Source organism: Ammodytes marinus, assembly GCF_949987685.1.
Source record: "Ammodytes marinus genome assembly, chromosome: 12".
Lineage (NCBI taxonomy): Eukaryota > Metazoa > Chordata > Actinopteri > Uranoscopiformes > Ammodytidae > Ammodytes > Ammodytes marinus.
Window position 1 is genome coordinate 24,660,066 of NC_137216.1, and position 27,296 is coordinate 24,687,361.

The window sequence follows — 27,296 nt, forward strand, 5'->3', positions numbered from 1 at the left end:
TTAGAAGGTGCTGTTCTGCCGAGCCAGAAAGTAATCCATTTTCTTTTTCCTGTACGGTTTGAGGAGGACATAGAGGAAGACCGAAACCACAGTCAAGAAGCAGGAGACGGCCACCACAGCTACCACCAGCCATGTGAACGTGGAGTCTGTGAAGAGAGAGACAGGTAAATGCATGTTTCTCCACATCTATCTCCAGGATAATTCCAGTATTTTAAAATGTGGGTTGACTATATTTGATATATCATTTCAAAAAGGCAGAATTGTCATATATAATCAGATTGGGTAAGAAACACAAGCAAGACAATCAGACGGGTTTCAAACAAACTTATTTGTTAAAGAAAAAATAAAGTTGCTTACCCTCAAGTTTAAGCTGTGTGACAACTTCCTGTCCCCCTCCTTGGTTCTGAGTGACACACTTCAGCTCCGTCATCACGTCTTCTTCTGTCATCGCTATAACAACTAGCCTCAACTCAATCTGGCAGCCTTCAGACACCCTGGTGACCCTAAAACATTGAGACGGACATATCCATTTGTTTACGTTGTGACTGAATTGTCTCACAAGTCTAGTTCAACATTTTCAGAATGCATTTTAAAATGACTAAGTTTAATGTAGTTATCAAAGTAATTTAAAGTTAAGTAGTTATCTTTTTCTGGTCAGTAAGTACAGGAGCTTGTTCCCACTTTTCCTAACCAGCACTTAAACTAGCAGATTTGTTTTGACAACCAGTTTAAATTCTGAGAAGAAATACCGATCAAAAAACAAATGAACAAGTACCTCCTTCCTCCCTGAAGAGCCCGCTCATCAAGGTATGATAACTCCACAGATTGGCCATTGACCAACCATGTGACCACAGTGGAATTTGCCATTTGACATCCAGTGAACACCTTGCAAAACATCTCCAGTCCTGAACCTAAGCAAAACCATAGATGCATTGGCATTAGACTTTTGTTGAATCTAAAGATCCCATCTATCTATTAAAGCCTTATGCACTTACGATAATATTTGATATTATAGAACTTTATAATTTTTGTTCACTCACCGTGCAGACTTTCGTATATAGTTCCATTCAGTGGCGAGACAATGACAGGTGGTTGAATTACTGGAGCTAAGACATAAGACATTAATAAACATGTTTAATCAGTAACCTCAGTTATATTTTCCCTATTAGGGTATTTGGTTTCTACACAGTAAAACAAGAAACAAAAACTCACTGTGAACAGTGCTGTAGCTGCTCTTGTTGATAAGCCCTGGGTTAGAGGTAGTGGAGGGGTCAGGCACTGTAGTAGAAGTCGGGATTGCAAGGTCTAAAAGATCACACATACAAACAAATTGAGTCTTCAAATGCCAGCAACAATGAATATTTTACACTAATATTTAATGCCAGGTAATATGGACCAGAACTGCAAAAACTCCACAGAAACACGGCTAAGCGAAGTCAGTGTGTTACACCTATTAGACCAGTAGGGGGCGGGGCATGCTAATGATTTTTAGTGGTGTTGTGAGGAAGTAAAACCAAGGACCATATTATCTCAATATTTGGTGATGTATAATAATTTTTCCTATTATTTTTTGTATTAGGTTTGTAGTTCAATTTGTGTCTTTACTTCATATAAATTAAAGTATATTTGTTTAACGATTACAAATACATGAATGACATTAACATGATTGCGCAAAAACAAGTACCTTCTCATCAGTTATGTGCTTAATCAAGCATGCATTTATACCTGACACTAATGATAGATAGTATTCAATACAGGTCAGTTTCTTTTTAGTATTAATAATTAGGTTTTAAAATAAAACTTTTGCTAAAAACTTTTTGGATAACAACTCGGATGTAGCCTACTCAGAGGTTGTTAAAAAAAATTATGTTCACCCACCTCGCACACGGAGAAGGAAGACTCTGCTGACTTTGTACTCCTGGTCATTGATAGGCACTTTGAGCTGACAGGTGTAGAGTCCTGCATGGGATTCCTTCACAGCAGGTATCACTAGGTTACCTTTGTCCTGGCTGAAGGAGCCCTCCAAACCTAGCTGTATGGTAGTGAGGCTGGAGCCCTGTAAGGAAGCAACATAATGTGTCACTCACAGGAAAGGAGCAAGGCATTAACACTGAAAGGGTTGAGGGTTCGATCCAGCCTAGGCCTCCCATGCTCCAAATGGTTACACAACTGGTGCTGTACACACTTTAAAAGTCTTTGTTAAATTGGAGTTTTTTAGTGTACCACATTAAGTCAGGTTTTCAGTGTAAGAAAAAAATAATGGTTTTACAAAAGTTATATACAATTTAAACAAAACATGTTTCAAATATCAGTAAATGAACAAACTAGTATTTAACTGTTGGTGTTGATCAACAGCCAGTATACAAATTATTTTCCTCTCACCTTATACCATTCTATCAGACTGTCTGTCTTGTTGAAGTCACTCAGGTATGGACATTTAAATGTCAGCCTCTCTCCCACTATAGCTGGGATTGGATAGGACAGTTTCTTCATGTCGACAGAACTGGACTCGTACACATGTAGCGACATTCTTCCAGTCACACAGTAGGTTTCATTTCTGGAGACAAAAATGAGTACAGACTTATTACATCTCAGGTAAGAAGACGGTGTAGTTAATAACTCATTCTTAGCTAGACAGTTCTAATCACTTGAATTGTATTTCTTTGTCTATTTATTAGGACAATGCACATGAAAAACATTTATGTAAATGGGACAGTGTTAGCCAGCTAATTTTTACTGCAGTATTTTGGTAATATGTTGAAATTTCATAATGACAATCTCTGAACACTCTGGCCTCAACCTCTCTATTGAGGCAAGAGAAAGGACGAACTTTGGAAAAAAAGAGGTTCACCAAAGAGAGATGTTCTGCATTTTCAGAATAAGTCTGAACATCAAGTAATTTACTTTTACATTTCCATATAATATTTTATAAAACACAAGCACATATAAGAAGTGGCATAGAAAAACTTTTAGTAACATACAAATTACAAATAGTTGGAAAAATCTATTTTTTATAGTTTTGATTTTAGTTACATGGTCCTTTGTCTGATTGCATTTCTTAGGGAGTGGGTTCAACTGTTCAACATTACAACTTAACTAACATAAGAATGTATCAACTGTGTGCCTTGGAAAACAAATCTAGAAAATAAATGTCTTGTCACTGATTGGTTGCAAGATTGTCAAATTTAAGTATCTGCCTTCCTCCGTTTAGTATTAAGTTAAATTTCTTTATATGTCCATGATATTAAGTAGTCTTAATTCCTACCTGTAAGTGCAGACATATTCCCCTGAGTCTGACGGCTGAGCTGGGAGAAACCACAACTGCTTGTTATGATGCTGGACACGCCCCTCTCCATCATAGGCCACATCCCCTACCCCGTCGTCCTTGGTGATAAAGTACTTTGAGTCAGGGGTTCCGATGTTGCGTACTGCCAGCACTCTGATGAACTTTGGGAAGGAGAGGATTATGGCCTCGCCCTCCACTCTGAATAACTTCAACTCTGGAGACACCATGTAGCAGCCATCTACAATGGAAACAATACTTTAAAACTTCATCTTTAGGTTAACGGCAACATATTGTACAGCTAAAAGTGTGAGGTAAGCCTGCCTGATCCCTTTCATGTTGCCTTCACCAAATCACACTGCATGCTCACCTTTCATAGGCAGAGGATGTAGTGGAGGTCTTCCATAAACGTGTTCGATGAGGATCACAGCAAGCGTCAATGCCAAGCAGCAGACCATGATGGCAGTCTGCAGTGACACAAATATCTGGATTTGAATAACCACTGACAAAACGTGCAGTAATGTCTTACTATTGTCAATTTGGATTTGTAGTTGCAGTATTTGGTTTAATACATGTAAGTTAAAGGAGTGTAAGAGAAGATCAAACCAGAGGAATGTCTTTCACAGTAAGAATAACAAATTGCCACTTTTCTCAACAAAAAAAATATTATTGAAGTTGCTAAATGTTGTTACCTAAAGGAGCTTATAGTGTTAATGACATCTAGATTTTGTTTGAGCTCTTTTATAGATTGTAAAACTTGTGACATCACAAGAATCGTCATTGAAACGCCGGCACTGCTTTTCATCCCACCCCCACGCACAACAGCCAAATTTAACCACAGCAGTTAACCAATAGCTATAGGGGTGAGTCACATAAACTGGTTTGAGGCCACTGATATCATAGGTCAGATAAATTAATACTAAGCATAATGGTAGAAAGCATTGTAGGTTTTCAACTAATTATTTAAAACAATGACAAATATAGACCTGTTTTTCTTATCAAACCTTTAGCATTTAAAAAACAAACATGAAAAACTTGTTTTATATAGAATAGTTGTCTGGAATTTATTAAGATAGTATATGCATAAAATGTTTTAAATAATGTTCATTAGGTGTAAGCGTTATCTCTAACCGTATCAGTGTAGTAAAGTATTTCGTACCATATTTTATTTACGTATATTCTACTACTAGATGTAGACTCTGAAAATTCTATAATGATTCATTATTCTGTGATGTTATTCTTTAACAGGCTTTGCCAGATAGGAGGGAGTTCGTGCAGCAAAATTATTCCGCAAAGTTAAATCATAATTTCCTTGGAAACAAGATGATTTTCACTTCTGCTTCCATTTTCTCTCCATAATCTCGTCATAATCTGAAAGCGTGCAGGAGGTTTCTAACAAAAACCTTTCCCCTATAAAAACTTAGAATCAATGTGTCATCAAAAGGCAATCCCATTCATACTATCTCTGGGTGTGTCATTGTTGTAAATTTAATGTAAACACACGTGTCACAATGCCCAAAGCGTGACATGTTTATGGGATGGAATGGAAAATTTACACATTGGATATTGTCGTAAGCAAATAATATCCTATTGGAGCTGTTTTCTTTTCTTTTTTAAAAAACTTTTGTTTTCTAATTGTGAATTCACACACAGTATACTGGTGTTTGGATGATAACAGATAATTAAAGAGACAATTTCAGCACTTTATATTTCAATACTATCTCTGCCTTTCCATTTACTGTAAATATTACATTTTAGTTGTTATGCTAAAAGTGTTTGACCTACACAAACAACTTAATATATACATATGTATTTATTCACTATTGACCGATTCCATTTAGAATAAACACAAGTACTTTAGTATGTTCTATAATGTACAAATACTGTCAAATAATTTCCGGGCAAATCTCAAACTGTTGAATATCAGATTTCAAACTACAGAAATATCAGTGGTGCAAAAATAGAGGCTATACCGCAATGTTAAAAGAATGCATTAAAATATATACACATTCAAAATGTTATGATAGATAGATAGATAGATAGATAGATAGATAGATAGATAGATAGATAGATAGATAGATAGATAGATAGATTAAATCAGCCAATACAAATACATTCAGTATGTATTCAAGAGAGGCTATAACTCAATGTTAAAAGAATGCATTCAAATATACATATTTAAAAATTGTATTATTGTAGATAGAAGGCAAGCAGGCCAATGTACTCACGGTGTGCAAGTGAGCGTGGCAGCCCCGGCAGTGTGACAGTGCTAACAGACAGATGTGGGGACCAGGTCGACTGTAGCAGCATGTGGTCAGTTAGCTGTCGGCTCAGGGGGAACCTGCGCTCTCTTTTCAAGGTTCCCACCCCTCTGTGATTGGAAAATTCTCAGGTTTCCCAATGTAACGCAGTGTACTGTACAGCTCACCACTCATGTCTGCTGACTCTTAAAATACACACATACACAGTATATACACACACTTACTCCCATTTACACATACTGTCCATCCTGGGAGAAATGGTACGGTTATTGCCTCTCTCTCTCAAAAATAAAAAAAGAGAGGGCAGAGGTCTAGTTTTACAAATGTTCATGACAGTCGTATATCTTTTCTTATGACATCATCTGCCTGTTGCGTCAGTGGCTGACTATGTCCTTTGTTTGAGTTCAAGAATAAACACATACATGTCCTCTCTGATATTTCTTCATAATTGACAGACATATATAATTGAAAGAAAAACATGATGCTTAGCTAACCTTCCCTTTGTAAATAAATGTTTAAAAGCCGCTTTTAAACAGTAGTGTGACTCACTGTTCAGTCATCTCCCAAGGTAGAAACTATAGAGTCCACCATTGTGCATTCTTGTGCACTACTCAGTTTGGCTGACATATTGATCATGACTGGGCATATTCCAATATTGGCATACGCATGCAGACATTTTGAGCTCTCTTCAATGATGCTTTGGAAACAATCCCTTGACTAGGAAAGTGGTTACTAAGGACTCACTATACTTGCAACTCTTAAAGAACATAATCATATAGACAAAAGGCTACAAAAAAAGCAATGGTAAAACCCTGCATGAAGAACTACATCCCTTGCTTTCTGCTGCTGATAATTTTACAATTGCACCTAAAACAACTTGCTTTGCAGTTATCTTAGATGATGAGACGTGTATTCAGGCCTGAAACATACTTGAGGAGAATGGCGGTCTGTTAAGCCCACGCCATTCTAAAACTAACCCTTATTTCCTAATCTGAACCACTCACGTTTTATTTAAGATGATAATGATGATGGATTCTCATCATGACATTTACTCAAAACAAAGTAGGCAACGTGAACTTTTACCTCGTCAAATTCAGCTTATGTCTAAGTCTCTGCGGTGAAGAGTTGTATCATTACCTGAAATTGAATTGTTTATTATTGTCTTTTGGCAAAACTGAATAGCACTTAATAGAACATGAGCAATAAGCAAGCAAAAACAGGCCTTTCAAAACAAGTTCATTGCCGAGAAAGCGGGAGGTGTTGCATGTTTTGGGAATTCTCCAAATCGCCCCATTATCCGTGATATCCTGATACTCCATGTCACTGGACCGATGATGACTAAACAGTTTGACAGACCTGCTTTGTTTTTCAAAATCTTAGGAATTCACCTTCCCAGCCAGTCAACGTATCAGTATATTACACTGTAAGCCCGACTGGACGCATATCTGTCCATAAACTATCGACGGTGGGTTCTCTACTGTGGGGGCATCTTTGTATGAAATACTCTTGTGATGCAATCGTTAATATGAGCATAGTTTAAAAAGATGTCTTACGAAGGAGATTTGAAGACCTGTTTCTTTCAATAAATGATACAGAAAATAAATGCCAGTTTCATCACCAATGTATGACAAACTCCACGCTGCGTTTTTAAAATAGTAAGGGAGATCCTGACCAAAAACCTCAACCAAAACTATGACTAAAGTGATGTAACTGTACTTTAACCAAATGATCCTACCCTGCTTGGAAATAGTGAAGAAAATGTCCAGAAATACTGTATGTGTAAGCCGTATCAATCTCTGTTGAGAACAATATCAACTTTTGTACAACATGAGCCACAGATGTGTGTTTTTTTGTTGGTCAAGTGCAATATAGAGATGATGGCTTGCAATAATAAGTTATCTAATACATCAAATATAATTGACAGTGGATTTTTATCAGAGCTTTCCTTCATAATGTTCTATCTAAAGAAGACCATGTTTTAAGTGTCACAGTGTTGTAATCTTGTCACATTTCCACATTGCCACACAAACTGAGATGAAATTCATCAGAATAACATCAAGATGTATTCACTTTCTGCCACTTGCACCAAATTTGGCTTTAGGGCTAAAAATGAATAAATAATCACCCCTACCAGACAAAACTGTTGATGCCATAAAGGAGACCTTACATAAGACACCATCAGAAAATAACATTTGTATTAACTTCTCCTTTCATCTCAATATAGACACCTAGTCATACCGAGTTCAGACATATTAACACCACAGGATGGACTCAACAAGAAGTCAAAATTTTCAACACATTGATATTCCCCCTTTCATGTTAATGGCTAATTCAACATTGTGAATAGCTGGCTCGTTTACATGTCATTTGAGCAGAATATCATTTGCCGCAAATTGAGGGTTCAATGTATATGTGGTTTCCATAGATTTGTGAAGTGGCAGATATTTTTTTTTTTAATCAACCAAAACGTGCAACTGACGTGTTAAGTGACTGTTTCAGTTAGCCAACCCGGTTACAACATGGTTCTTTTCAACATATTAGCATGTGCTTGGGTAACAAACCGCAGCAGACGTATTTCAGAGATAAAGACACCATTTTCTTTTAAAATTACTTTTAAAGTTTATTCAAAGAAAAAAACCTTCAGGAAAATACATGACTTCCTGTCACACACACAGAGAGGACATAAGTTAGAGTAGCATGGCAGACACAGCAGAGGAAAAAAACACGTCGCCTCTCGTCCAAGCCTGCAGGGAAAGTTACTGCAATGTTTCCATGTTGAAGCAGCGCTATTTCAATACCTGAAATGAACAACTCGCTTCTTCTTTATTGTTTTGTAAGTAGGTTATTAAGTGGGGCTGGGGGAGATGACAGACGAATGGAAATATCCAACAAAGACCGGGCTCAAAAAGAAAAAACAAAGAATTAAAGAACCAATACGCATATGCATTAAATAAATACCATGATGCGCATAAGTGTAACAAAACATTGCCTCTGTAAACATTTTATCCACCTAAGGTGAGCGTAACAATATTAAACCACTGCAGTCGAATAGTTACGTTTACAAAGACTTACAGAAACAACAGAAACTATTGTTACGTTTCTCAACTAGCTCTAAAACTTAAGAATACACAATGCTTCAAGTGATTTTTTTTAAAGGATTTCCAAGAAGTGGTTTTAATAACAATAGGTTTACACATTTTAAATGCTGCCATATTGGCACTTTTTCCAATGTGAGTCGGCAAGCGACTGCTTTTTTTCTTATCAGATATAGACTTACAGCTCTTCTATTTTAGCCCCTTAATAATATCAATATTAACCACAATTGTTTCAAGAAGTCAATACAGCCACTCGTCAAGGCATTGATGTAATAGGAGAGACACACACTGGGTTCTACTGCACACACAGACAGGTCCAAACGGCTTGTCTGTATGAGTGGGGGGGTTTGTGACAGTCGGGCAGTAACCTTTTACGAGCCAAGATACTGCTTATTTGTGTAGTTGTTATCGTCAGGGGAAAAACTAGGAAATGTTTCGACATTAAGTGAGAGCACGAATTGGTCTCCTTTGCACCTTTTTTCAAGAGTTGCTGTGGAAATGGAGGAAAATCCATCTTGGCCGATCTTAATGCTGCAGATTGCTGCTCAGTCTTTCGCATATACAGACAATTTAAATAGTAGCTATAGTAGGAAGTGTGGGGGGGGGCAGAAAATAGAGAAAGCAACTCCTTCTGGGAAAAAGTGGGTTTCCTTCTTCAGTTTCTTCACAAACAGCCGAGGGGGGAAAAGTTCTGCTCAGTGTTGCATGTTTTGTGACACTTCATCACAGTAACACTGACATTCAGAGTCTGTGTGTTGACTTGAGTAGGTTCATGTCCTCATTTGATATAAGAGTGCTTGACCTACACATGCAGTACTCCTCAGCCCTCCTCAGCTCTGACACACTGTAGGCATTTGCTCCTGACAGATTCTCACATTTGTGGAAAATGTTGCAAAACAAATACAGAATGGCCCCCCGGGAAAATATCTACACCTGACGTAGAGGCTCTGGTTCTGCAGCTTTTCATTCGGCTAAACTAAACTCCAAATTGTTGAACATCTAGTATTGATCACTTGTGACAAGATACAAAGCAAAAACATCTCATGCCTTGGACCACCACACAGTAATACGTCTTTCTACATTCTTGACACTTAGTGCATTGCATTCATACAAATGGAAAAATGGAGTGATTTGAAATGACGAAAATGGAATATAGAAAACCGCCTTCCACAAAAAAAAAAACTCCTCTGCAGAAACAAACCAACTGACCATGCTTTAACCTGTCTGCCACGAAAAATCCAATTTGTCGATGAGACTGAACTCTCCGACTGCGCGCGCATAACACATACATCCTGAACTTTCTACACAACTTTATCACTCCATTATAATCTTTTTTTTCTTCATATTATATCCGACTATTCACAGCAGTTAAAGTTTCTCGAGGTTGAGTGACACTGGCCGACCGCCCGGCCCTACCCGAGATGTGTTTAAGGACGTCATGTTTGACCTGTGAGGGGGAGAAACATGACCACTGACACTATCTGGAAGATTTGATGACATTTTATTGTACATAGACACCTTTTAACTTTTTTACTTTATGGACCGGCGCACCCACTTTTACTTTCCTCTTAGACAAACACACCTTGCACTACTGTGGGGTTCAGAGTTAAAGCAAGCAAACTGTGGACTGTGGGTGAATGTGCGTAAATCTTTAAAAAAAAAAACAAGGTAAAAGACATGTTTTTACTCCACATAGTTACACTTATCTTCAAGGAATAATAATAATAATTATAGTAATAGTAATAATTCAAAAAATACTATTCTGAAATCCACCTCCTTCAACGTCTCTTTCTCTCTCTATCATCCCCCTTTTTTAAAGCACCTGTCTGTACAACACAATACTTTCAACAACACACATACACACCCCTCCTGTCGACTCCCATCAGAACAGACTTACAGTAGAAACTCAACTACTAGACCCCTATCACCTGCTTGTAACCATGACGGCTGGCTCCAGAGTTTTTTTTTAAGTTAATCCCCAGGCTGACAGTCTCAACTTCAAACCAGCATGTCAGCAGTAATTGGACCAAACAGAAGTACATTAACACACACTACTGTAGCATTAATATAACAGACTTCCGACTCCACCAGCCTTCTGAAACGCTAATAAGAAAGGGCGGTGGGGCAGGAACATGGGGCATTCTTACAAGATGCAGACCTGCAGAAGGTAGTAGTAGTAACAACAGAAATGATAGTGGTAGCTGTACTCGACCTCAAGCTTGCTTAACCAGCCCAGGCAGGGGCACAGAAATTATGTGGAGGTACAAAGTCTATTCCATCGCAATCTGACGAGCACCAAAAAAAAAAAACGGTGAGGGAAACAAAAAAGTTGTTTGCTCCCTTTTCTTAAATTCACATTTACTTTGTTTCTACTTCCTTTCATATATTCATTAATCATTGATTCCATTTTGTAGCCGTCACTTCAGGTACTTCAGTGGGTAACCACTCCTGGACTTGACCGGTTGAAAGTGTGTTGCAGGCGGGGCCCAGAGGAAAAGTTGAAGTCATTGTTTGTCCACTGCTCCAAAAGGGGCTGGTCATTGTGGTTTTTATCGTTCTTCTTTTTGGTTGTCCGATAGCTGACAAGACATCGACGGTGGGTTTCTGAGATCCAGTGTTAGCGAAGGTGGAGGACAATGAGGAAGATGAGGAGAAGGAGGAGAGAGAGAGCAAGGTGCATGGACCTCTACCAGCTGAGCAGGTTGCTTCGGCCCAGAGTCATGAAGTAGACCTGGCTGGAGCCTCCGGACCGAACAGAGGCAAAGAAAACCTAAAAGACAGAGAGACACAGACAGATGGGAGAATTAACTACTAGGAACTATCACAGTCTCCATTTACCTGCAGGTTGAATTTGAACACAAGAAATCCTGAATGGAACACCATCATTCCTCAAAAGCACAAGTTTCAGGATGGATATAATACCTTCTGTAAGGGCTACGATCGCAACAAAGACAGCATCGGAATGGCACTGGTGTTAGCTTTCCCGAGCAAAACACTTTATGTTTTTGTTATTAAATAATCCATTCAAACTATGCAGTTGTGGTTTACGACAAGCTCTGGGTTAGAGGGTTAATACCACTGATATCCTGATCAAGCTCTGTGGTAACTGATTTTTTACCTATTCAAAATTAGTTTTTAACATGAACTTGAGTTTGATATATAAAGAATTATAATTAATTGCAACTTTCAGACCAGGACAGATTTGATCTCTCCATTTTACAGTTGTGTTTTTTTCTCACTTCATTTCCCAATAATGACTCACAGCTTATTTCCTTTTTTTTTTTTTTTTATCTCAGCTGAACAAACCAAATAAATACATATTTTTTAATGACTAAGAATGAGCATCCTAACAAATATTCTCCAAAAATGTAATTTACATATGCTAGAAAGCTCATCATTTCCCATACAAGACACACAGCCAGGGACCGCAGACAGGGGAAAAAATATCCCCTCTATTCCTTTACTTCTGGTTAGTCAAAACGTGCCAGCAAAATGGAGGGAAGAGGAACTAAATAGCCACTTGAAGTTACTTCCACAGTAGAACGGCTGAACCAGCAGAGGAACCAGAAAGCATCTTTGGAAGACCTCAGGGACTTTAGGTGATCGTTGCATCCGACATTTCTGTTGTTGTGTAATAAAAAATAAGTTTCCTCACCCCTGCATGTTGATTGTTGTCCTAACAATTCAGGAGCTGGCTGGAATATCTCTAATTTAAAAGAATCATGATCCTATTTAAAGTAATTGATGCCAGTACTGATGAGTAACTTATTCCAGCGTACACACAATGACGTATTAGTTAAGAATGTCTCAATTGAGGTTCCCACCTTGTCATTTCGTTCACAGAGGAACTTGAGTCTCTGGGCTCTCTTGTGCATGAAGACGCCGTCCAGGTGGCCCGTCTCCACCGAGCGGATCTCTATGGCCTTCTCCCCCCAACCCATGATCTGGTTGGAACGAATGTAGGCTGCAAGAGAGGTATTTAAGTTAACCCATAAACTGACATTTAAAAAAAATAAAAAAGACACATTTAAAAAGGTATTAAAATGTAATTGATGCTGATTCTAATGATAAAGAACATGCACTCCACTCCTGCAGATTGCTCCCCAACCTTTCTACTGTGTGTGTGTGTGTGCGTGCGTGTGTTTTGCAGCTAGACGATGAATGATCGACGCAAAGTGGCTTGTGTTAGCAGGTGTTCAACGATTAATCTATTATCAACAAATCATTGAGGAAATTGATTGAACATTACATAATGAAATTTTAATGCATTTCTCCTCTTCTTATGTTTGCATTTTGTCTGCTGAAATGCTGGATAAGTTTAACTTCTCAGGCCATGTAAATACATAATAAATCAAATGTAACCACTTCAATTCTTAGCTAATTGATACAGTGTATAAAAGATGTAAAGAAGGGTTGAAAGTTGGACATCACATCAATAAAGGAAAGAGTCAAGGAGCACTGATCTACAAAAAATGTATAAAGAAAAAGTGTAAGGTGTGTGTATGTGTTTTTTTTTTAGAGATTATTATTATTATTATTTATTAGAGAGTTAGGAGAGACAGAGATTAAATGGGGCAGAGAGAGGAATGAGTTGCAGAGAACGACCACGGGCCGTATTCGAACCCTTGGTCTGCTTCTTCTGAGGACTGAGCCTCTATTAGGGGGTGCTCTAACTGTGTCTTTTAGTGCTATGACTGACTCACCCACTGAGGTGGGCATCTCCCCCCACTGCAGCACCACGTCCTTGGTGATGCGCCCGTAGGTGTTGACGTAAACGCCCTCGTCCTCGTAGCACACCAGCAGCTCGATGCCGTCCGTGTTGGGCAGGATGATGATGGCATGAGACTGGATACTGCTAGTGATCTGTAGGGGGAAAAATAAAACAATATGGTGATAGTGTGATATTCTTCTTAAATGTGTTCAATGAATAAACTTCAAAACATGGTACAGACAGTATAGTTGTAGGGGGTCAAACCTATGGACAACCCTATGCCGCCACCATGCGGCCAAAACAATGCAGTACACCCTAACCTTTCAGGTGGGTGTGCCCAAACGCTAGCCTGAAGCCCCACCCCAGATGACCCCGGATGACGCCGGGACTTCAAAAGCACCCCCGCGGCATTATTCTGTCTTTCTGGTGGCGGCGTTAGCTGACCCATATAGAAACAACAAGTCTGTACAGACCCATAAGGGCCCTCTTCAGCCCACAACTAACCACCACGTGTTTTACGAAGACTATCTCCTGCGGCCGCGGTGATACCTAAAACAACAGTGTGAGTTAAAACTGTTCCGTTGGAACGACCAGAAGAACACTAGGAAACAGGCGGGTTTACCGAGAAACTGAACAGAAACCTGCCTTTGGACCAAGGACGTAAGCCGGTCGAGTTGTCCCCGACCGCAACCACTACACCCGGGAAGCAGGCGAGTTTACCTAGAAACTCAGCCTCTCGGACCGCGGATTGGACCCGACCGAGTTGTCTACGATCGGAAACCCCCCCGCACAAAATCAGCGAGCCCTTTGCCTTTTTCCTGCGATCTGAAGACCGCAGAGATCACCTCACCCGCTCCCCGAATGCCACAGGCGCGGAGCCTCCGTCTCGTGAGCCCCAGTCCGGAAAGGATTGGCTGCCCGCCATAACGACGACGAGCTACTGGAAACTAGCTGTCCCACAAGTGAGATTTTGGCATAATAATTACCTGGGCAGATGTTTAGTTTAGCATTACTTTTTAAAGTGTGAACAATACTGTTTATTTTCGATTCTGTGTTTGCTATTTTTGAACAAGCTGTGATCTATCTCTGTTTGTCCTCTCACCAACGGAGAGTCAGGACGTTCAGCTGGTCACTTCATTCAACGCTGCAGTGTGGTTTTTAAGTCTGCTGTATCTTTCTTTCTCCCCCCTTCGCGCTCAAGCGTGTTCTTTCCTCCTCTTCCTCTCCTGCACGCACGTACACACACGTTAGATAACCCTTATGGTGGTCTTTATTGGACATAATTGGTGTTAAGATCTTTGATAGAATCCCGTTTAAAGGAGCGAGTGATTTCGAAATCCCCCGCCCCAGTCTTCTTCTTGGCCCTTTGTTCTGAAATAGACGCCATGTTGAGTAACCGTGGTAGCTACTTCCCCCTACCGGGTGGAATTAGAATAGCCTAGCCGGCAGCCATTTTGTGGCATTAATAACCTGTTTTCGATCGCCATCTGGTGCCTGTCGTCCTAAGTCACGTGGGAGTTTCCCCCCCGTCCCTTTCCTTGCTTCGCGTCACACACTCACTCACACACACACACACACACACACACACACACACCCCCCTCACACACTCACTCACATACACATATACACACTCACTCACTCACACACACACACACACACACACACACACACATTGGTTCATGGCTGTATAAATAACAATGTTCTAGACGTTTTCTTTGATTAAGTGTATTTGCTTTATGCGTATAAAACGGATGTTTCCTTAAGTTTCATTGTGTTTAAAATAAATGTTCTTATATTGTAACTAGAAGTGTTTGTGATTTATTTGTGTGGATATTATTGGAGTGTCAACAATCAACAAGTAGAAGGATTCTGTAGCCTTCAGAGTTTAAGATCATATTACCAAATTTATAATAGTAATTATTTGATTACATTATTATATGGAAATGATCATTGAGACTAGGATTTATTAATGTTGATTCCTTTAACTGAACATTAAAGTAATCAATATTTAAGAATAAACCATTGATTAAACGAGACAATTTGCTATTATTTTTCCATTCTTAACTGAATGGTGGTGCCCCTTTTGAACTTTAATAAACTATTAAAGTATTATTAATCATCAGATTAATTTCTAATAGCAGAATTAATCTGAACCACCTGTACCCGCTACATAATTGGCGCCCCCGTGTGAGGCTTGTTGAATTGTTGATTCTCCTACTAGTATTCCTACAAATGATTGTGAAACTTGTGGTTACAATTTTGGAAAAAATAGAATAGAGCTTAACTCTGTTTTGTCTGAAATTGGAACTGCCAAGGCTGAAGTCTAGTTGTGTTGTTTTTGTTACACTGTGTGCTAAGTTGTGTCTAAGATAGTGTTAGTTGTTGAGTTATATGGTCTGATAAATCTGCCTCAGATTGATTGAGATTTTTCATAATGGTTTTGTTTAACCCCTATAACGCTTAAATAACAGTAGTTTTAAAACACAGTTGTCCAGTAAGCTGAATTAGCATATCGAATCAAAATAAATAAAAAGTATAATACTACAAGCTGATTGTTAGTCACAGGCGGTTAAATTCCTCTGTGCGTTTGATATATACAATTTTCCATTGAGAAAATTGGTTGTAAGTCACAGATGGTTGATTCCTCTGTGCGTCTTAATATATGTTTACAGTGTTTCTTTGAAAAGCTGTTGGTGAGTCACAGACTGGTTTGATTCCTCTGTGCGTTGGATATATACAATTTTCTTTGGGAAATTGGTAGTAAGTCACAGACGTGTGCGTTTTGATATATATTTACAGCTTGTCTTTGGAAAGCTGTTGGTGAGTCACAGGTGGTGGTAATTCCTCTGTGCGTGTTGGTATATACATTTTTCCGTTGAGAAAATTGGTTCTAAGTCACAAATGGTATAATTCCTCTGTGCGTCTTGATATACGTTACAGTTTTTCGTTGAAAAACTGTTGGTGAGTCACAGAGTGGAGTGTCCCTCTGTGCGTGTTGGTATATACATTTTTCCGTTGAGAAAATTGGTTCTAAGTCACAAATGGTATAATTCCTCTGTGCGTCTTGATATACGTTACAGTTTTCGTTGAAAAACTGTTGGTGAGTCACAGAGTGGAGTGTCCCTCTGTGCGTGTTGGTATATACATTTTTCCGTTGAGAAAATTGGTTCTAAGTCACAAATGGTATAATTCCTCTGTGCGTCTTGATATACGTTACAGTTTTTCGTTGAAAAACTGTTGGTGAGTCACAGAGTGGAGTGTCCCTCTGTGCGTGTTGGTATATACATTTTTCCGTTGAGAAAATTGGTTCTAAGTCACAAATGGTATAATTCCTCTGTGCGTCTTGATATACGGATATTTTCTTTGGAAAATAACTGGAGTCTTGGAACTCCAAAAAGGGTGTTAAAACTAACACTTTGTGAAGTGACTTCAGTCCCTAACCGGGGACGTTGTTGTTGTCTTTTCTGCAAACTCATATGTCCTAACAGGGAGATATGGGTGAGCCCATCTCCTCCAGGGAGCGTGACCCCCGTTCACCTGATCGTAAACCCAGGTCAAAGCAGCGTTCCTCTTCTTCTTCTTTGTCCTCCTCTCGTGCTTCTTCACCAGAGAGGGAGTGGTCCACCTATTCACACCGTCGTAAACGGAGGTCCAAACACCACTCTTCTTCCCGGTCACCTGATCATAGACCCAGGGCAAAGCAGCGTTCCTCTTCTTCTTCTTTGTCTTCCTCTTGTGCTTCTTCACCAGAGAGGGAGTGGTACACCTATTCACACCGTCGTAAACGGAGGTCCAAACACCACTCTTCTTCCCGGTCACCTGATCATAGACCCAGGGCAAAGCAGCGTTTTTCTTCTTCTTCTTCTTCTTCTTCTTCTTCCCGTTCACCTGATCGTGAACGAGGGTCCCAGCATCGCTCCAACCGCTCTGGTACCCGGTCCCACCGCCACCATAGACACAGGGCCCCAGGCCTGCGTTGGAAACAACTGGATGCTCTGGCGAAGGATCTAGAGCGATTTGACCCAAAGGGGAGAGATGCTGATGTTAGAGTTTATCTGCGTGAGATTGCGCAATGTGTGTCTGACTTGCCGCACGCAACCCAAAAAGAGAAGGTAAAACTCCTTTGGAAGACCACCTCTCGAAGTGTTCATGCTTTTCTGACGGCACAGCGGTCAAGGGTTAGAGAGAGCTATAGGAGGTCCTGTGAGGTGCTGTTGGAGGAGTACTCGCCATATACTGATCGATACTCAGCCCGTACGACAGCTAACAATATGCGCCAAGGCAAGTTTAAGTCCCAGGACAATAAGCAATATGCTGCTAACAAGCGTTTTAGAAAAAACCACCAGCATGATAAAGGGGGGAAAGGTGACCGCTCAAAGTCATCTGGAGAGGAGGAGGTGAAAACTGAACTCCGCCTTATTAGGAAAGTCCTTGCAGAGTTGATGGAACAGTTGAATCGTCCCCCTCCAAGAGACCCAGACAGAGGCCCTAAGCCTGCTGGAGAGGGTCCAGCTAGTGCAGGACTAGACTTCACACCTTCTCCCTCTACAGCTACAGTGTACCTCATAGAAGGAGGGAACCGAGCCCCCAGTCCATCCGAGTCGGTCACAACCGACATACCGATGGACCAACAGGCCCCCTTTTCACCATTAAAGGGGGGGTGTAAGCAGGTTCACAGTTTACTGGAGTCAGACTCAGTAATCAGGCCGGTGGCCCGGGGAGTGCCATACCCTGGGACACCAGTGCAGGCCGTGAGCTGTGATAAGAGCCTGGTCAGCCACTCACACTCAGAGGCAGCCTTCACAAAACAGGCTTTACTGAAAACCAATGTCCAGGAAAGGGCACTCTTTCAGTACTTTCCTCTCTTGGTATTGTGGCCAGATGAGTCTGGACTCACTCAGCCCTGCAGTCAGCTTGTCCAGAACTCACAGCTTTTAGCCTCTGGGCTCAAAAGCTGTTCTCTTCTTCCTGTGAAATCATCACAGAGCCCACTACAGGCCATCGGAACGGGCATTCTTCCCTGGCCAAGTGGAGAGAACCGGTTCACGCCCCTCAGAAGCGTGCTACCAGCATTTGTCCCCTCACTTCCCTTGAGGGAAGACGCTCTTACTTCAGGCCCGACTCTTCTCCAGGAAACACCTGACTCACAGGCTTTGTCTCAACCATTGCCATGTTTCGTCGGATTAGACCTGACAGTCTTTTCTTTTCCCCCGGTTGAGCTCAGCAACCGCTCAGCAATCTTGCTGGTCCAGAACCAGACTACTGCCAAGTCAGCAGGGACTGCAGGCCGACCCCTCGGTGGGCCAACCCACAGCTCCGGTCCTGTTTTCACGCCAGCAGCATGGCTCTTGGGAGAGCCGCCTCCCCTAACAGGGAGGATGAGCCTTAGCTCCATCTCTATCACCCTCCAGGGTGAATTGTTTGTTGAGGTTTTACTGGAAGTGCTATCAGACATGGTCTTATGTGCCCTCGCTTTGTCTCAGGTGTTGCAGTCTCAGGTAGTTTCTTTAAGTACTCACAGGACTGTAGAGCTACTAAAACCCTTTTAAAGTGGCGTTGGACGCCCGACCACTGTCCACCCTCATTAAAAGGGGGGTAGGACACACCTCAGCATGTCCACCACTGGTTAGGTAGCAGGGTCTCCACGTTAGAATCCATAACCCTGCCTACAGATACACTAACCTCTCCATACTGATTTCAGATGACATCATGATACCATCACTAAGTTATCAAACTATGTTCTTGAGCTGTCCCACCAAGGGCCACTGTACGCCTAGTGTCCTCCACCATCTCAATCCAGACACACTCTAAGATCGAGATGATGGATGCATTAAGAGGTTAAAACCTCCTTATTGATGACATCCTTTGCCAGAATCCCTTGGCTGAAGGAACCAAATTAGTATTATTACAAATTAATCTAAATTAGTCCCTGTCAATGTACCAAGATAGTTTTGAGACAGCCTTCGGGTTCACGTTTAGTGATTGTATTATCATGACATTATTTGCATTTTCCATGCAACCAATACAGGTACTACACAATACATTGAACGATATTACACAGATCAAACCACTTTTTAAGCAAGACACAAACACCATCACCATACTGATTCCAGCTACCCAAGCTATCAGTTCTTTTCTTTTCCTGTCCCTTTTTCTCCCTACTCAGGAGCGAACACCCCAGGAAAGAGCTGTGATGTGACTGTTGTGTTATTGGTTTTTCTTGTTTTATTTTTCTTTTATTTGTGTGGTATTATGAATTGTTTTGATAGTCAGTTAACATCTGCCCAGATGTGCCAAAATCTTTAGAACTGCCCAGGTTTATGCCAAAATCTCTAAGAACTGTGAAAGTACCTTCAGGAAATAACAGGAGGACACCACTCCAAGTTGCCTTCATCGTGGACCATGGATTATAACAGACGAGTTGTCATCAGGAACTATGAACTGTTTAACCCTTTTGTTTTGATCCCAACGCAGGTCCCCCTAACCCACATTGAGACCAAAATGGGGGGATGTAGGGGGTCAAACCTATGGACAACCCTATGCCGCCACCATGCGGCCAAAACAATGCAGTACACCCTAACCTTTCAGGTGGGTGTGCCCAAACGCTAGCCTGAAGCCCCACCCCAGATGACCCCGGATGACGCCGGGACTTCAAAAGCACCCCCGCGGCATTATTCTGTCTTTCTGGTGGCGGCGTTAGCTGACCCATATAGAAACAACAAGTCTGTACAGACCCATAAGGGCCCTCTTCAGCCCACAACTAACCACCACGTGTTTTACGAAGACTATCTCCTGCGGCCGCGGTGATACCTAAAACAACAGTGTGAGTTAAAACTGTTCCGTTGGAACGACCAGAAGAACACTAGGAAACAGGCGGGTTTACCGAGAAACTGAACAGAAACCTGCCTTTGGACCAAGGACGTAAGCCGGTCGAGTTGTCCCCGACCGCAACCACTACACCCGGGAAGCAGGCGAGTTTACCTAGAAACTCAGCCTCTCGGACCGCGGATTGGACCCGACCGAGTTGTCTACGATCGGAAACCCCCCCGCACAAAATCAGCGAGCCCTTTGCCTTTTTCCTGCGATCTGAAGACCGCAGAGATCACCTCACCCGCTCCCCGAATGCCACAGGCGCGGAGCCTCCGTCTCGTGAGCCCCAGTCCGGAAAGGATTGGCTGCCCGCCATAACGACGACGAGCTACTGGAAACTAGCTGTCCCACAAGTGAGATTTTGGCATAATAATTACCTGGGCAGATGTTTAGTTTAGCATTACTTTTTAAAGTGTGAACAATACTGTTTATTTTCGATTCTGTGTTTGCTATTTTTGAACAAGCTGTGATCTATCTCTGTTTGTCCTCTCACCAACGGAGAGTCAGGACGTTCAGCTGGTCACTTCATTCAACGCTGCAGTGTGGTTTTTAAGTCTGCTGTATCTTTCTTTCTCCCCCCTTCGCGCTCAAGCGTGTTCTTTCCTCCTCTTCCTCTCCTGCACGCACGTACACACACGTTAGATAACCCTTATGGTGGTCTTTATTGGACATAATTGGTGTTAAGATCTTTGATAGAATCCCGTTTAAAGGAGCGAGTGATTTCGAAATCCCCCGCCCCAGTCTTCTTCTTGGCCCTTTGTTCTGAAATAGACGCCATGTTGAGTAACCGTGGTAGCTACTTCCCCCTACCGGGTGGAATTAGAATAGCCTAGCCGGCAGCCATTTTGTGGCATTAATAACCTGTTTTCGATCGCCATCTGGTGCCTGTCGTCCTAAGTCACGTGGGAGTTTCCCCCCCGTCCCTTTCCTTGCTTCGCGTCACACACTCACTCACACACACACACACACACACACACACACACACCCCCCTCACACACTCACTCACATACACATATACACACTCACTCACTCACACACACACACACACACACACACACACACATTGGTTCATGGCTGTATAAATAACAATGTTCTAGACGTTTTCTTTGATTAAGTGTATTTGCTTTATGCGTATAAAACGGATGTTTCCTTAAGTTTCATTGTGTTTAAAATAAATGTTCTTATATTGTAACTAGAAGTGTTTGTGATTTATTTGTGTGGATATTATTGGAGTGTCAACAATCAACAAGTAGAAGGATTCTGTAGCCTTCAGAGTTTAAGATCATATTACCAAATTTATAATAGTAATTATTTGATTACATTATTATATGGAAATGATCATTGAGACTAGGATTTATTAATGTTGATTCCTTTAACTGAACATTAAAGTAATCAATATTTAAGAATAAACCATTGATTAAACGAGACAATTTGCTATTATTTTTCCATTCTTAACTGAATGGTGGTGCCCCTTTTGAACTTTAATAAACTATTAAAGTATTATTAATCATCAGATTAATTTCTAATAGCAGAATTAATCTGAACCACCTGTACCCGCTACATAGTAAACATTATAAAAGGAGAATTTTGATTTTTTTTTTAAATAAATAATTTAACTGAAACAAATACCGAATGGTTATGACCTGGACCAGTGAATCTCTGTTTTGTTTAGTTATTTATTGTGGATTGGTTGACGTTTTTTGGTATATCTGTTCCATTATTTTGTGATTATTTATTGTTTAAGGCCGTCAAGTAGCCGATAAAGGACACTGCTATATACTGTATGGGTAGGACCACAAAATAAGAACAATATATCTGAGTCGCTTTAAATGTTGCAGAGGATCCCATTTGTTTTACTTTTATTGCATTTAACTTTTTTATGTTTCTATTATTTTAACATGTTCCAAAAATTTAATAAAATATTTAAAAAAAAGTGTGACCAAAAAGTTTAATTCGTTATTATTGTTAACTCAAATCAAAGCGTAGTGAGTTCATTAATCAGGCCCAGAAAAGTAGCAACAGTAGTGTAAACTACATTTTCAGTCAGAGCCACATAAAGACTTGCCATAACTGCAAAACTGGTAGAGAACTTTTTGGGACACCAGCAAACATGAACGTGAGATAAAATGTGTAATGTGTCCTCACGTGTGTAGGCAGGTAGATGTCATAAACAGCCCCAGAGTCCACATCCACGGCGTGGAAGCCTGAAAATGAGCCGTAGATGACCTTTAACCTCTGTCCCTCCTCCACGGTCAGGTCCACCAGCAGGGGCTTGTGCACCAGGTCACCGAATGACTGAAACAAACACATCAGAAATCAGCTTTTAACCCTTATTGTTCAATCAGCAGCAGCCTGGGCATCAGATCAGTAAATATTTGCCATGGCAGAGATTCAGTGATAGCAATTGTACAAACAGTTTTCAATTAATCTAAAGTGAATCCGACACATTAATGATATAACTCTCTACGAAACCCTTCTGGATAATAATACAGTCACAAAATAAATAATTAATTCACATTTCAATACAGACATAAATACAACATAGGCATTGGAAATACCCAGGTCACCGAACTAACTTTAGAAATGTCATACTGTTCCTGAAACATGTGCTAAATTAAATCAATACATACTTCAGCTAACAAGCTAAGTAGCTACTGTTCTGAAACTGACTCACTTTGAAGGCCATGAACTTGTGGTAGGGCTTGGGCGCCCAGGCGTAGACCTCCACCGAGTTCTTCAGAGCCAGGACCAAGAATTTGATCCTCTCATATTTCACTGAGAAACAAATTTCAAAACCAAACATTAGTACAACAGCAATCATTTTAAACTACATAGCACCTGATTGGTAAAATCACGAGAGGGGCAGAGAAGTTATGTGATTTCTCAAGACACAGTAGCCGTTGGACAATAGATGTTTTTGGTCCAACACTATACAGATAGTATGTCATGTTATTAAGAAGGTTAGAATTGGGGGGGTTAAAGCTAGTTTATAACATTTTCCTCCAATCGATCTCATTTGTCAGATAAACTTAAGCAACATCTTTTCCCCACAAATGCTGATTTTATCTTCAAATTTGGAAAGCCCTGTAAACTCCACACGTGTTGGTTCAGCCTGAACATTTTTATCAGGCAAGGATTTAATGGACACACGTGAATAAAACTTTAACAGGAAATTGATTTAGTGACAGACAGCTCTGGTCAGTGGAGAGGGGTTTCCAACAGGAATTTCTGCTCTTTGCCTAGTAGCACTATACCAACACCAAGGACATTCTGAAGTTTAGACACGGCGTAACATGCCCACTCCGATGTCCTTATCGACTTATTACTTAATCAAGGGCTTTCCTTGCATCGTGTGTCATTGGGATGCTTGTCACGTAAACATACACCCCTGCTATGTTAAACCGAGTTAGTGACGTTCGTAAAACTTAAGAGTCGCCCGTTTGAATGCAGATAAGTCTTGGTTTATTGTTGATGGGTAAAATGCAAACATAACAAAGCAAATGTGGCCAGCTGACCAGACACCATCATTACATAACTAAAGGGTTGACATTAATGAATGAATAAGTGATGAACGTTAATGCTTTTTGTACACACGCTGTGTTTACTGTAGATCCCAAACTTAACCCTCTCAAGGCTTATAGCTTAACACAACTTAAATTGTTTTGCCTTCATTTGATATGTTACAGCAGAGGAAAAGAGAAAGAAAAAAATGGTTCAAAGTCAGAATTTAACCAGAATGTTGCAATTACATGGTATGCATCCTAGACCAAACAGGGAAGCCCAAACATGGACATCTGGTCACATTTGCTGTATGTTTGCCGAAACTATTTGGGGGAAATCCCTGATAGTGCAGTTTTTGAAAAACAAAGGCTGTGAGAATTTGACCTACCAACTTTGTAGTGGACGCAGCCCTCCAGGTCTCCTACGGTGGTCCAGCCCTGTTTCTTCTCCACCTCGGGGTCGTTGTGCAGAATCTTGTTCCTCAGCCAGGACAGGTAGTACACACGGAGCTTGTTCTTCTTACCTGGCGGTGATAGAAAAAGGTTAAATTAAAAGATATAAAGTTCTCCTAAATTTTTAATTTGCTATGGTCATTGCTAACTTTGCATTTGCGAATTTGCATATCGTCACCCTTTGCAGGCCCTGATGAAGGCTGGTCTTACAGTTAAGTTATTCTTCATGCCATACAAATGTTGCCGGAGTTTTGAACTCTTCAAACTTTGTTGATAGTCGTTTTAAAGTAACCCCAAAAGCCACTTATAATGTCCTAATTGGCTGCAGAGTGCTTGCTGAGACTTCAATCTACCCTGCAATGATTCTCATGTCTTTATTTGACATTAGTCTGAACGATTTCAGTCTCATGTTTGCTGTTGCGATGGTAAGTCCAGAATTAATACATCTATTATTTAGAAGACCCTATGGTGGGGTTTTCTCTTCCGCCATGTGTGTCTGCAGTGTTTTGCAACATTTTGGGAAGTTGGTGATTATGAATGAATGTGGGTCAAGTTTGGACAAAACAACATGTGAAAGAACACCGTGTGTCAGTGTGCAAATACATGCAGACAGAACCACAATAAATGGCCTCCAACCCGTCTTTTTTACTGTACTGTTGCAAACCATAATAATTATAAAATTTGTTTCTCTTTTGGTAGTTTTATGTTCTTATGATATAAAAAGAAAATAATGACCTCCTTGCCTAGGTGAAATCCATATCTGTTTGTGAACAACGTAAACAAAAGTGTACATTATATGGTATGAATGGTATATGGTCAGAAGCATTCCGGATGGACAAGACTCTGAATAGTGCACTCTCTTCAGGCATTCTTACGTTGGCATTTCCATGACGGGTTCCATGGAAGGAAACTGACGTGTGTATCTTTGTGTTGGTTCCTTCCATCATGGAACGCTCAATTGTGCCAACATTGCATGTCGTACACACACATGACGTGGTCTTGCCAAGCTGAGATTTACTCAACGTCCGTTTAGCTCAAAATATTTATTGTGACACTGTGTGTGTGTGTGTGTGTGTGTGTTTTAGTGCAAAATTGAAAAAGAAGAAGTAAGAACATTGATGAACTTTCAATATGAGAAATCTAGGAACTAAAGTGTGTGTGAATTAAAATAATTATGCAATACAATACAGACACAACAACTTGCATAAAGATATATATATTTTGTAGCAGCTTTTGTTGTGTATTTGCAAGAGTGTGTGTGTGTGTGTGTGTGCATGACCCAGGAAGTGAAGTAAATCAGGCAAAACACACACAACCACATGCACATGCCCGCACACACACACACACACACGGCTGATGAGCTGTTGCAGCAGGATAAACAGAAGTGAAACTGTTTGTCAGTCTTATGATCCAGACTATATTATTTAGATGTTACTTTGTGGCTGTGAATGCAAGTGTGTGTACTAGTATGCCTATGCAAATTTGCATGCATGGTTCTATTAGTATTTTTAGTAGTATTAGTATTTTCTTTGTATTTTTTGTTTTTACAACATCTTAGTGATCAATTCCTTATCCGAGTGGTACTTATTTGGCGGCACAATGTTTTCTTTAATATGAGTGTGCATGTTCTTGTGCCTGACTGTCTGTGTGATTGTACCTGATATAGTGACCAGGACGTTGAGTCCCTCCAGGACGTCCATCTGCTGGAAGCGACGTCGGCTGATCAGAGGGTAAACTTTCCCCTGGCCGCTGCGGTCCAACAGCATCAGACCACTCTCTGTTCCCACCAACAGGTTCACTCCTACACACACACACACACACACACATACACATTTAGGAGAACAACAACATCACCACCGACCACAGCTGTAAAAGCAGAATGCGGTCTGGTCAAACAGATGTAGAATACAGGTCCATTGGGGCTTTGCTGCCACCATGTGGCAATGATTTTCATCGCTATGACTTATATTAAAACAGACAGAAAAGTAAAAATATAAAATCCTTAAATAAATAAAATAGTAGTTAAGTAACTGACTAGCCAATATAATGGTTAAGTCAACAGATTACCTCATTTCAACAGTTGTGGTTTGTTAAATGTCGCTAGTGTGTTTCTTAAAATTCAAACCATCTTTCCCACTAGCCCCCTTGCTGCCTGTTGCCCCTTTTCTTCAACATACCACCAATTCTGACCCAAAGCCCCTCATAGCATCACACAGCCTTGACAGCCATCTTGTTACATTGTTTTCTCAGCAGTGTATTTACCCCAGAGGGCAGCACAGAGGATCTCAGAGTTGAACCTCTTCTTGTATTTGCGGATCTCCGGTGTGTCGCTCTGGGGGCGGGTGTTGACTGGGTTAACGTTGACCACCGAGCCTTTCCGAGACGGGTCCAGCCTCAGCGCCTCTGCCAGCCGGGCAGCGTCGTTCGCGTAGGCTAAAAGGTCAAAGGGAAGGGCTTAAGGTAGGACAGTGGAATAGGATGCAGAATTTTACCGGGCAGAGGGTTGGGGGGTCAGCAAATGGTCAGCATTAAAAAAGGATGAATGCATCTCCTTTGTTTGCTCTTGAGAACAGAGTCTGGAGGAAAACAAGCATAAGTGGGCCATTATCCAAGGAAATGAGTCCAGCAACTGATATACTCAAAACTACAAAAATCGGAAACAATTGTCTGTCAACATTTCCTTCATATTGAAACCAGTGGTTTTAGGTCACTAAGTTCAGAGCAATAGAGAGACCGATTAAGAAAAGTTTTTGATTTCTTATTATAAGATCAATTATGATACATAAGCTAAGCAACCTCAGAATTGTTCTAAAGCAGTGGCATCATATTACCATTCCTCTCAAATTGCCATCAGCAGGATACATCTTAACTCATCAAATCAGCGATTAAATGCAGACTGAACAATCTAGTGTTCTTAAGGGGTCAACGGCTGGCCGGCAGCTGCATCAGGTGAGGTAATGGCTCAGCATACCAGAGACATTAAGGGTGGAGAGATCTGGCCTTGAAGATGAACAATCCTCTGAGGGATCATGGGAACTCCAGGACTTCCTTGATAAGACAGCGTTGTTTATAAACCGTGGCAGCTAACAAGCTCTGCAGCCTTGGTGGGCAGAGCGTTGTCAC

The 27,296-nt window shown here is 40.8% G+C and overlaps 2 protein-coding genes across 8 annotated transcripts in view; both read right to left on the minus strand.

Moving 5' to 3' along the window:
* On the minus strand, positions 1-5,565 carry LOC307258837 (interleukin-1 receptor type 2-like; the record flags this gene model as incomplete). The annotated part of the gene is made up of 10 exons (XM_080038504.1): positions 5,512-5,565; positions 3,654-3,750; positions 3,266-3,524; positions 2,383-2,557; positions 1,879-2,056; positions 1,213-1,305; positions 1,041-1,106; positions 776-911; positions 358-503; positions 1-146 (listed from the first exon to the last, which is right to left on the minus strand). The coding sequence occupies exons 2-10, from the start codon at positions 3,739-3,741 to the stop codon at positions 1-3; spliced, it is 1,287 nt and encodes a 428-aa protein (XP_079894630.1). The 5' UTR covers positions 3,742-3,750; positions 5,512-5,565.
* Positions 5,566-8,213: 2,648 nt separating this feature from the next.
* The window catches only part of LOC307258564 (mitogen-activated protein kinase kinase kinase kinase 4-like), a 95,463-nt gene continuing 76,380 nt past the window's right edge, over positions 8,214-27,296 (minus strand). For all 7 annotated transcript variants that reach the window (XM_080038148.1, XM_080038147.1, XM_080038149.1 and 4 more), the window contains 8 exons: positions 26,436-26,606; positions 25,831-25,974; positions 24,110-24,244; positions 22,895-22,995; positions 22,366-22,515; positions 13,343-13,502; positions 12,464-12,603; positions 8,214-11,409 (listed from right to left, as the gene is read on the minus strand). In XM_080038148.1, the coding sequence (XP_079894274.1) occupies positions 11,326-11,409; positions 12,464-12,603; positions 13,343-13,502; positions 22,366-22,515; positions 22,895-22,995; positions 24,110-24,244; positions 25,831-25,974; positions 26,436-26,606 (1,085 nt within the window). In that variant the 3' untranslated portion in view covers positions 8,214-11,325. The remainder of the gene's footprint in view (positions 11,410-12,463; positions 12,604-13,342; positions 13,503-22,365; positions 22,516-22,894; positions 22,996-24,109; positions 24,245-25,830; positions 25,975-26,435; positions 26,607-27,296) is intronic.